General features: G+C 44.6%; 1 protein-coding gene across 1 annotated transcript; it reads right to left on the bottom strand.

Moving 5' to 3' along the window:
• Window positions 1-6,458: 6,458 nt before the first annotated feature.
• On the bottom strand, window positions 6,459-10,862 carry Il10 (interleukin 10). Its single transcript, XM_021640129.2, has 5 exons — window positions 10,617-10,862; window positions 9,725-9,784; window positions 9,286-9,438; window positions 8,263-8,328; window positions 6,459-7,257 (listed from the first exon to the last, which is right to left on the bottom strand). The coding sequence occupies exons 1-5, from the start codon at window positions 10,779-10,781 to the stop codon at window positions 7,165-7,167; spliced, it is 537 nt and encodes a 178-aa protein (XP_021495804.1). The 5' UTR covers window positions 10,782-10,862; the 3' UTR covers window positions 6,459-7,164.
• Window positions 10,863-11,512: the final 650 nt, after the last annotated feature.

The following is an 11,512-nucleotide window of genomic DNA, read 5'->3' as shown; positions in this document are numbered from 1 at the left end:
AGGGGCATGTTGGGGAAGTGACATCTTTCTGTTTTAAGTAACCCAGGAAAATTGTAAGCAGGCATAAGATTCTGGGAGGTGTACTGGACAAACGGTGGACCATGTCATGCTGTGACTATGTGACCTTGCAAAAATGTTCAGTCCTAGCATTTTAAAATGCTAGCAGATAAGCAGCAGTGATGGAGATTATACATACACCACAAACCCAGTATTGTAATCAAATCAAATGACACTTGGTTCGACTAACTTGCCTTTAATTGCCCGATAACTTTTTATTGTGCTTAATAGCAATTAGGAACATATGTTAATCAGTTACCTAGATTTATGACCATCTCATGCTATAATTCATACACAGTTCTGTCACTTCATCAAGCCAAAACCACCCCTGGGATTGATTTCAGGAAACTGAAAGTAGACAGTCAAAAATTCAGTTTCTTTTTTTCCATTCCAGGTGCAACGATAGGCCCGTTTTGCTTTCTACCCATGAATGGTAGGTAGGAAGGCAGGGGTCTAATTTTGGCACAAACGCCAGATGTGCCCAGCTGTTATTTTGGGATGTCAGTATCCATCTTTTCATCTGATTCTCCACAACCATTTTCCCAAATGTATAAAGGAAATATATATATTTGGAATTTTAAAATCTGGTTTCTCTTGGGGACTGAAGAGATGGCTCAGTGGTTAAGAGCACTGTCTGCTCTTCCAAAGGTTATGAGTTCAATTCCTGGAAACTACATGGCGGCTCACAACCATCTATAATGTGAACTGATTCCCTCTTCTGGCAGATAGAACACTCATATACATAAAATAAATAAATTAAAAAAAACCACTGCTTTCTCTGTGTAGCCCTAGCTGTCCTGGATCTCACTATGTAGACTAGGCTGGCCTTGAACTTACAGAGATCCACCTGCCTCTGCCTTTGGAGTGCTGGGATTTAAAGCTGTTTGCCATCCCCACCTGGCTGATTTTTGTTGTTGTTTCATTTTATTACTTGCTCTGTGCCAGAAGCTTTATTTTCATCCATATATTTATCTCTTAAAACAATCTTTTGAAAAATGAATCTTTTGTCTGTATTTAGGAGAATAATGAGGTAGGTAGTATCTCAGTGTCGTGCCTGGTAGGCAAGTGGCAGATGTGGGCTTAGAGCTGAAGCCTCCAGCCCTCAGAAGCTGTGCTGTAAGGGTAAGAGCACATTTTGTGCTGCATTATTTTCCTTGCCCTCTCTTCCCCTTCCGTATCTTCTCCATCTGGGGGCCAAGGAAGCTTCTGGAAATTCAAGGCTTTGTGGTTGCCCAACACTGCTGGGAGAAGGGAGCTACTGGGAGATACACAGATGGCTGGAAAGCTGCTGGTACAAATTCAGGAATGTGTCCTGGGGAGACCAGAGTGCAAAGGGGCTTGGCTGAGTGAAGTGTTCAGAAGCTCCGGACTGAGGCTGGAGCATAACTCTGATGCCAACTATGTCGGTGGTGGTGAGACTTGACCCTGCAAAGGAACACAGCTAGTGCCTCCCCCCGGGGCCTTCCCATCTGCTAAACAACTTTAAAGAAAAATCAAAGCCATGTTCTAACTGCTAATCAAATACGTAACAAAGGAGTAGTGAGTGGACATTTCTTTTCTGCAGAGTGGCTGGGAGCCCCGCCATCCAGGAAGGGGTGCTTCTGAATGCTCCCATCCAGGGTGATGGAGGGGCTGCTGGTGTTTTCAAGTTTGGGAACTTGCTCAGTGCCCCCCATTTCCATCCCTCAAGTGCCTTTTATGGCCCGAGGATAAAAATTATCTAGTTGTGTGTTTTCATATTGAGGAATTCTAGTACCAGATAGGCTAAGGAAATCTCCAAAGTCATCACATGAGTTATCATGGGAAGAAAAGCATTGACTAATGAAACTGATGTGCACCGGGACCCATTGTACCTTTAGAGATGTAGAGTTGATTGGTTCATTCATTCTGGAGGCAGTTCTGTAGCTCATAAAGGAAGGTCAAAGGCTATCCTCTCATTTTAAATTCAGGCTTTATGTTCTCCTAACCCAGCTTTCATTTATACTTTCCCTAAATGTTATCACAATTAAATCCCAAATTAAGTTTTAAGGAGAAACATGGCACAGAATGGAAGACTTCTGCCACTGAGCTAGCTCCTACCTCTTCCTTTTCATCTGATGCTGTCAAGCACATCCTTTAAAAATGTACCTCATCCCCAGAATGGAGGAGACTGGTTGCATTTTTTTCCCTGCCTAATTTCTGCCAGGATCTATGAAGAGCAATCACGTTGTTATCCGGATTCCAGGAATTCCTTTCATATGTCCACCCTCGTCATTTTAGCAGCCAGAACCACAGATGAGTATAGATTCTCACCATCTCCCAAATCTATGGCACAATTTGGAAGATGAGATAGCTGGTCTTCTTAGAGAATAAAGGCTTTTAACTGCTTTCCACACCCTCACCCAAACCTCATCTGTATATCACCTCTTCAAAACAGACACATTCTGTCACACCTGTGATATCTCCATGCCAAACTTTGTGGGTCAGTGAGCATCAGCTGTCATAGAAAGGTACTGCAGGAGGCCTGGCTTAACTTGTAGGAACTTATTTTCTTAAAGTTCTGGAGGCTGAGAAGTTTAAGACCAAGGTGCCAGGAAGGCAGTTTCATCCTGAGGCCTCTTCTCTTGCTTCAAGAGAGATCCTATCTCATTGTATGCTCATAAAACCTCTTCTTTGATTGTTTCTGAAAGATGACAAGAAAATAGAACCGGTCTCTTCTTAGCACTAACTCCACCATGAAGACTTTACCGACCTGTCTAACCTTGGTCATCTTCCAAAGGCCCTATCTTCAAATGTCATCACTTTTGCAATGAAGCCTCCAATATGAATTTGGTTGGGATATGGAGAAGAGGGACATCGACATTAAATCTCTAGCATCTAGGAAGAGATTTTTTTTTTTTTGCCAGTTTTCCAAAGGAGAAATAAAGGCTAAGAGAAGTAAATATGTTGGGATAAGTCTACAAGACAGGAACCTAAGAATGGGAATGTCCATGTTGATGGCTCAGTTATGCAGGTGGTTCTAAGCCAGCTCTTCCCTCCATTTACCTACCAGCCAAGAGCTACTACCTTTTAAGGTTTTGAAGGGTATAGAAGTGTTAAAATATGTGCACAGATTCTTTGATATGCTTCCATCAAGAGGTGAAATCCAACTCCTCTTCACTTATATATGTCTGTACTTACCTTTTAACAGGTATACTGTGGCAGGACCAGTGCTATGAGATTTCCTGGATTAGGCCAGAAATGTTGCTGTACCTATCTTCCTTTTAGGTCCCTCCTGGATCGTTGGCTCAGAAGATATATCCTGTGCTGTGGACACTCATGAAGGAGCCACAATCATTTACAAGCAGTCACATGATGGGCTACATTAGACATGAGAACATTTCTCATGATCTTGAAGAACCAGCGAGTCAAAGAGTAATGAGAAGAGAAATTAAAAATGCCTTGAGACAAATAAGAAAGGAGACATATAGTACTAAAATATATATATTGTTATATTTGGTACAGGGTCATACTATGTTGCCTGGGCTGGCCTTGAACTCCTGGACTCAGTGACCCTCCTCCTTCAGCCTCTTGAGCAGCTGAGAATGTAAATGTATGGTATTTTATTATTGTTTCGAGGCACAGTCTTGAAGTATAGCCCAGTCTAGCTTCAAATTCTAAATTTCTCTGTTTCAGCTTTTCAAATTCCTAGGATTATAGATTTATAAACCAGTTTGGAAAATATCTCTATCTTTTAAGGAGGCAGATCAATATAGAAAAAAAAGAGCTGTTCAGTAATTTGTATATGAAAATGATATCTAGGAGTTTGATATTTTCATTAAGATTGTGAACTCTGACATTAGTAGTTGGATGACCGAAGGTAGAATCTTTAACTGAATCTTATTCTCATGTGTAAGAAATTGAGATGTTGTCTAGGTGAGGTGTGCACACACCTTTAATCCCAGCACTCAGGAGGCAGAGGCAGGTGGATTTCTGAGTTTGAGGCTGCCTTGTCTACAGAGTGAGTTACAAGCTAGTCAGGGCTATAAATGTGACTCTGTCTCAAAAAATTGAGATACTAATTTAATAGTACCTCATTATGTTACAGGATAACAAACGTGTTAATATATACGAAGTATATAGCAAAGTAGCCAGAAATGGCTTTAATTAATGACCACATTATTATTAATATAAATATTAAGTATAAAAGTTCAGGGATAGATACACACAGAGTTTAAGCAGCAAATACAGAGCCTAAGTATGTAAGATTAATTTACGATCAACACATGGTTGAGAGTGTTGGGTTAATAAAGTAATTAAAAAAATCTTGAACTTCCAACATGAGCTGTAGGATGGTGCCTTATTGAACTGAATAATGAAAATGTTCCCACATTTCTGAGTCTATAGGACGTGTCAAGACTAAAAAGCATGTAGTATGCCTGATACACTTATGACTGTGGTGCTGACACACCCATACGAAGTTCCAGTAACATTGTAGCTATTGTTTGAGATCAGTTATGCTCCTTTGCAGATGTGTTTCTGTTCCAAATGCCCAGCCTCTTGAGTGAGATCTGGCCTCCTGCTAGTTCGCGTGTCCTTGGCTGCCATGGGGTCCCAGCTGTGGAAGTTTTCTGGCTAGGGGCTTAGAAATTCTCTAGATCAGGATGAAAACTTCACCCACCCCTCCCCCTCCTCTGCTAGCCCCCATTGTCCTTTTTTAATTTCCCTGTGGTTGTGTGCATGCATTCCTCGTATATGTGTGGGTATACACATGTGTGAGTGTACACGTGTGGTCGTGCAGCGCAGGCCTGACACGGATGTGAGTGAGCATACTCCATTCATCTTCCACCTTTTCAACCAGGCACCCTGAGACCCAAAGCTCTCCAAAATAGCCAGTCTTGCTAGTGAATGACAAATGGAAATAGAAAAGAAAGGACATGGCTGCCCCTGGGGGTGGTGGAGGAGAAAGTGCATTATCGACCTGTTGGAGAGCATAGCCAGAGGCAGACAACCCTGAGCCACTCAGGAAGAAGGGGAGGAGTTAAGGGAGAGAGGGGACCAGGTGCAGTAGCCAGGAGGCCAAAGGGACAAAAAAGACATTATACAAAATGTCTGGATTATACAGGGAAGAGCCTGGGCTGGAGAGTTCAGGGTAGAGGACGGGGTGTGCCAGTCCTATAACAAGTAGGGACTGAGGGATGCTGGGACAACCTGGAGGCTAGTTCTGCTTTGAAATGTTAAACAGACACCTCAGTGTCCTGGGTTTGGAACTTAATAACTAGCCTCCCTTCTCTGAGGTTCCCTATCTGTGCCTTCCCAGCCTGCCATGCCCACTAGCATCTGCTTGGATTCTAAGGATCTGAACTCCGGTCTCACCCTTGCCCGGAAAGCACTCTAACCACTGAACCATCCCTCCCCCACACCTCCCCACCTGCCCTTAGCTCCCATTCTTAACCCCAATCTTTCATCTCAGAATTTCAGCTTTGATGCTTCCCACTTCCTTCCGATGGTTACTTTAACCGAAGTGAGTCAGGCCTTACTGAAAAAATGACCACAGCCTGTCAGCTCCCACCCGCCCTGTCCCAGGGCTGCCTGGCTAGCACGTGTGTGTGTGTGTGTGTGTGTGTGTGTGTGTGTGTGTGTATGTGTGTTACTCAGCTCATTATTTCCCCTTATTCTTGAAGTCACGAGACATTTAGTAGGGCTTCCCCAACCACTCCCCCACCCCAGTCAGAAGTCTAACCATGTCTGGTGGCTCAAGAAGGGGGCAGGAAGAAGTGACTGGTTGAATCCTTTGGGTACCTATTTAGCAGGCCAATTTACCTATATTCAATTCTTTTGGCCCAACTCTGTTGCCTCTGCCCTCAGCCTGAAGAATTCCAGTACTTGCACAGCGAAGGCAGGAAGAACCGAGTTCAAGGCCATCCTGAATTTCAGGGCTGGGAAGTTAGCTGAGCTGCAGCTGTTTGCTCAGCATGTGAAGGGCCTGTGAATGTGATTGCCAGTAGCAAGCAGACCTGTGGAGTGGGACTATCTTGGAGTTCCAGGAGTTCCTGACAGCTTTCTGTTAATCCCCAGAATGCCCACAGACGGATCTACATTCACCCCAGGACCTCCTGCCTAGTGTTGGCTGCGTATGTGTGAATCACCTTTCCCGGCTTTGGAAGATAGCATGCCCTTTAATGGTTTCAGGACACATTTTTAAGGACTGAGCTTGAAGGTCTCAGTGGTTTGTGCTGATGCTTTGAAAGCAAGGCAAGATTTTCCACTGATTGGATCTGCACTCCACCCCTTCCTGCAGAAGTTGCTGGCATCCTTTCTGTGGAATCTAAAATTCATTCACCCCTTCTTGCCCTCTGGAGCTTGAGGGATTTTTCTTTTCTTTTCTTTTCTTTTCTTTTTTTTTTAAATCAGACAGCTCAACAGACACCACAACATGATTTGAATAAGATCCATTTATTCAAAATTAGAATCTGCTACAAAAACAGACAAATGATACACCATTCCCAAAGGAATTGAATTACTTCTAGTTAAAAATGAGTTCTATTAGAACTAATTTTAGGTGGTTATAAATAACAAACTGGCCACAGCTTTTGAGAATGAAGTGGTTGGAGAATGAGGTCAGGGGAATCCCTCTGAGCTGTTGCAAGGATAATCATCAAAGGCGCTCTCTAGGTTCTCTTCCCAAGACCCATGAGAGTCTTCATAACTCTTTCAGGAGCCCTGAACTCAGGGATGAGAGAAACTAAAGGGACATTATAGTAAACAGCTCTGCAGCTATTAAGTGTGGCCAAACTTAGAACGGAAGCTTCAGTTGGCTTCCCAAGGAGGATCCCCCCATTATATACCATAATTTCCCTTAGAACACTCAAATGCTATAAAGTATCCCCTATGGAAACAGCTAAACATAGGTAAAAATAATAAATATTGCAAAATTATAATATTGGGCTTCTTTCTAAATAGTTCACATAGAAGCTCAGTGAATAAATAGAATGGGAACTGAGGTATCAGAGGTAATAAATATTTTGGAGAGAGGTACAATGAGGTTTTCCAAGGAGGTGCTTCTGTTAGCTGAGACCCTTGGATCAGGTTTAGAGAGCTCTGTTTATGACCTGGGGCCCAGGAGACTCAACACGTGCTCTGGGCAGTTCAGCTTTTCATTTTGATTGTCATGTATGCTTCTATGCAGTTGATGAAGATGTCAAATTCATTCATGGCCTTGTAGACACCTTTCTCTTGGAGCTGTGTAGAAAGAGAAGCACCCAGTTAGGACCTGTTGGAGGTCTGAGGAGACCGCTGCACTTGTCTGGGAAAGACTCTGAGTATAGAAGGCTCTGCTTTCTCGTGTTGGGAGGGGAACCTTGGGGACCCAAAGATTTGTCTAGTTCCCTTGGGAGGGGGCTGTGCCTTCACCTGCACCTTCTCCCAACTTTAAGCACTGTTGGGGCTCAGCAAGGAGAGCATTTAGGTCGCAAATCACTGTCTTCAGAGTGGCGCTTTTCAACTTTTTTTAGAGGCCTGTGCTCATGTAATGCTTATGCAGAATATAATGCTAAGATGTTAGAGGAAGCAAGCAGTTTGAAAGCAGGACACTGACAGAGATAGACAAGGAAATGTTTTTATGTTTTGAGCAGTCCCCGCCCTGCTGTTCTGACATACTGTCATGGAAGTCATGCTCACTGATGTCAGAGCCCTGCCAGGTGTCTCCACCTAGCCCATGGAGATTGTGTAGGGCCACATGGCTTCTGGGAACTAGGGTTTAATAGGTTCACAGGCAGTTGGAAGTGTGAAACCTCATTTTGTTTGCCAAGTGGAAAGTGTACTGGGACAAGTAAGAATTCTGCTTCCTGCTCATTCTGATTTTTGGGGCATCTAGGCTGAGCCCTAAGATGTGCCTGTGTGCATTAATTCATGTCTGCTTTCTGCACTTGTGGGTTCAGCTTGTTTGCCAACAAGGTACTTTCTGTACTTTCTGTTTCCTTTGTCACTCTCCCCAGCACCTAGTGCTCTGTGCTCATAGGTTGGCTGGTCAGTCTAAGCCAAAAGCCTGCAGAAGTGGAGCAGTCATTTAGAAACTGCCACAGACGCTTTGCAGAAAACAAATGTAACTGAGGTGGTGCCTCCTAACTGGCAGAGGAGGTCATACTGTTTACCAGGTTCCCACACTCCAGGTGCAGAGTAGGTCCTGCCCTCCTTCTGCCCTTCGGTCATGCAATGCCCACCCTCTTTGCTGCAACCCAGGCCTACCTTATTAAAATCATTCTTCACCTGTTCCACAGCCTTGCTCTTATTTTCACAGGGGAGAAATCGATGCTGTAGAAGAAAAAGAGAGTGTTGACAATTCTAGCTTGTGTCCTGTATCCATGGCACTTGGGGGAAACAATCTGAATACATGAAGAAGGGGCCAGATTTACTTTTCAGTGCTCACCTCTTAGCTCCCAGGAAGAACTGAGCCCTGCTTGGCCCTTATCAATTGCAGTAGGGCAGATTAGAACAGCCCAGGAAGATGCAACGTATGTCTTTGGAGTCACTGAGATGTTTGCAAAGCATCTTGGGCTTTGTCTCTCAGAATCCAAGACATCCATTATGTTTTTAATGTCTCTTCTTGTCTATCTCCAATATCAACCAGCATGAACTATTACTAGGTGTCTGGGAGTGGAAATAAAGCCTCAGATACTGGGTCCAAATCATTTGCCTAGAACCACTGCACAAATAGACACCAACTGATTTTGAAGTATCAGCCAGAGAAGAAAGCAAACCACAGTGGTGAAGGGATCACTTCAGCCAGAGAAATAGATACTTTAGGCATATTATTCATAGATACTGGCTTAGGGATAAGTAGTCTTCTGGCACTTCTGAAATGCCAGGGAGAGTCCTATCAGCCCAGCTGTGTGCTTTCCAAAAGATGAAATGAAGAGGTGAATGTTTTCCTCCGTTTGGGAGCCTCAGCTGGCAGCCCAGGACCGAGGTCCAGAGACGAGGGAACCATGACTGATGCCCTGGCCTTCCCACGAAGAGAGGGGAGTAGCTAATAACCCACAGTGACTCATGAATAACAGGAAGACTATGCACAAATCTTCACGTGTAAGTGCCTCAAAGCCACCCCCACTCTCGCTCAGGAACAGACGGCACTAGATCTGACTCCAGGTGCCTCTCTAGATTTACCTAGTCCCCAGTCTAGCCTGCTTGTGTCTCTAGATGCATGCGGCTTGGCTGGGCTGTAAGGGTGGTATTTGGTGGGTCTTCAAGGGAAAGAACTGGTCCACTCACACAGCGCCGCAGCTGCATTCTGAGGGTCTTCAACTTCTCTCCCAGGGAGTTCAAGTTCTCCTTGATTTCTGGGCCGTGGTTCTCTGCCTGGGGCATCACTTCTACCAGGTAAAACTGGATCATTTCTGATAAGGCTTGGCAACCCAAGTAACCCTAGAGGCAGGGATCAAAGATTGGGGCTTACTGGAAGCATGGCCTGTTGCAACTAAACTTGATGGTCAGTCTTGTCCCTAGGGATGCACCCCCAACCCCATCCCCCAGTTACATTTTTCTTCCTTTACCACAGAGCTAGCTCTTCATAACCCTTGACTGCTGGCAATATGCTGAGTTAAGGTCTTCCCACTTCTCCTTTCGAAAGCTGAGGGGCATTAGACTTAACTCCTGCTGTCCTCCTTTCCCTAAGGACTCCATCACTCCCCAGCACCTACTGGACTCTTACCTTAAAGTCCTGCTGCAAGGAATCCGTTAACAGTATGTTGTCCAACTGGTCCTTCTTTTGCTGGAAGAACAAAAGGGGCATGGATGCAAGGGTGGGGTGGGGGATGGGATGTGGGAGGGGGGTACCCAGCATGCCTGTCTTCTGAATTTGTTTTGAATTTGTAATCAGTGTAGCCCTGGCAACTATTGAAAGGAGAGTTTTAAGAAAAGGATTTGATGGTGCCAGGGCCTGGCGTTAAATCAAAGTCCTTCCTCTTAGGATTGAGTTATTTTAAAACAATACTTCTGACTGACTTTGGCAGATTGGGAGAAGTTTGACCCAGGCCTAGTCTTCCTTCAGATAAGTCACATCAGGCTTCAAGTGCACCTGTGTCAACCCTTCTTTTCCAAAAGTCCCTTATGGAGAGCTTCTGCTTTGCATGGCTCTCTGCCTTCTCTGGACCTCCTACACCAGCTCCAGGAGCTCTGGAAGGGGAATACTCTTGTAACAAAAGTGTTCCATGCCTGGTCCCCCAAACCTTGGTCTTCCAGACCCAGAGACTAAGCAGAGACAGAATGTGCTTCCTACCATGGACTTTTGTCCTCATCAACAAAATATGTAGCTTCATTAGGAACTTACAGAAAGTGTTTGAGCACAGGAGAAATAATGCACTCACTTTCCAGTTAGCTTTTCCTGTGTGCCTGGCTTTGGGTTAAACCAGGGATTGGCCTGTGACTCTCTTGATTTAAATTTAAGGGGGATAGATGCTAGAGTGAGAGGAGGAGCATGTGCTGGGATCAGGAGGAAGAAGAGAGCAGGAGGCAGAAGAGGAGGGCTCGTCTCACAGTTCCACAGACTGCATGCATATTTCAAGCTAGTCCAAGGAAAAAGGGTAGGTAGGCATCATACTCACAAAGAAAGTCTTCACCTGGCTGAAGGCAGCTCGAAGCTCTCGGAGCATGTGGGTCTGGCTGACTGGGAAGTGGGTGCAGTTACTCTCATTCCGGGGGTACTCGCCTCTGCTGGGCCGGACTCCAGCCAGTAAGATTAGGCAATATAGCAGTGCCGAGCTGGGCATGATGGAGCTCTGTCTTCTGCAAGGCTGCCTTGTGACTTTGATGCTGCAAGAGCAAGCCCCTAAAGTGTAGACCTCCCCTCCTGTGTCCCCCTTTTATACTGAGGCTCAGGCTCAGTGGGGCCTCCCATTTACATATTTCCTGGCAAAGGTTTTTTTTTTTTTTATTCAGGCTCCTCCCCCCTTCTAGTTCTAGACCATGCAATTTTGAGCTTAATTTTTTTTTTTTTTTGCACTGTAAGCAAATGGGTGAAAATGAACTTCTGCTTATAGCTAATTTTAGTATGAGCTACCTCTCTTTAAAAAAATTTTTTTAGCTTCTCAACACAAAAAGTTGTGTTTCCTGAAGCAGACAGCTGTTCAATGTGCAGAGGCCATTCACGCACTCCTAGGTCACAATGACGTGAATAAATGGGCCATTCCAGAGCATATTAGGATTGAGAAATAATTGGTTCCCCAACTCAACCTGGCTTGAATGCCTGCTATTTCTTGCTGACTAGGAAGTCACCTTAGCACTCAGTTACCTGAAAGGTGATTATCCTTACAGCTTACTCTCTTTGGTTGTCCTATCTCATATTCAAGACTATCCCTTGAAAAGGTATGTTTGTTGTGGGTCAGAAGGTCAGAGGAGAGTTCCAGTGCCTTCTCTGGCCCTTGTTTCATTGAGATACTTAGATCTCAGCATGGGAAGATAGGAGAAGGAGTGCAGACTTCTAGGAAGCTTGTTCTGTGAC

The sequence above is a fragment of the Meriones unguiculatus genome, chromosome 18, assembly GCF_030254825.1.
Source record: "Meriones unguiculatus strain TT.TT164.6M chromosome 18, Bangor_MerUng_6.1, whole genome shotgun sequence".
Classification (NCBI taxonomy): domain Eukaryota; kingdom Metazoa; phylum Chordata; class Mammalia; order Rodentia; family Muridae; genus Meriones; species Meriones unguiculatus.
The sequence above is the reverse complement of the archived record's forward strand: the minus strand, read 5'-3'. Positions and strand labels throughout refer to the sequence as shown.

What these genes read in the sequence shown, in the direction of transcription:
- Il10 (XM_021640129.2), bottom strand. Translation starts at nt 10,781, where the DNA reads ATGCCCAGCTCGGCACTGCTATATTGCCTAATCTTACTGGCTGGAGTC. An exon ending in GAATGCAGCTGCGGCGCTGT is followed by an intron (nt 8,329 to 9,285) that starts GTGAGTGGACCA and finishes TTTCTTCTACAG; the next exon opens with CATCGATTTCTCCCCTGTGA. An exon ending in TGAAGAATGATTTTAATAAG is followed by an intron (nt 7,258 to 8,262) that starts GTAGGCCTGGGT and finishes CTTTCTACACAG; the next exon opens with CTCCAAGAGAAAGGTGTCTA.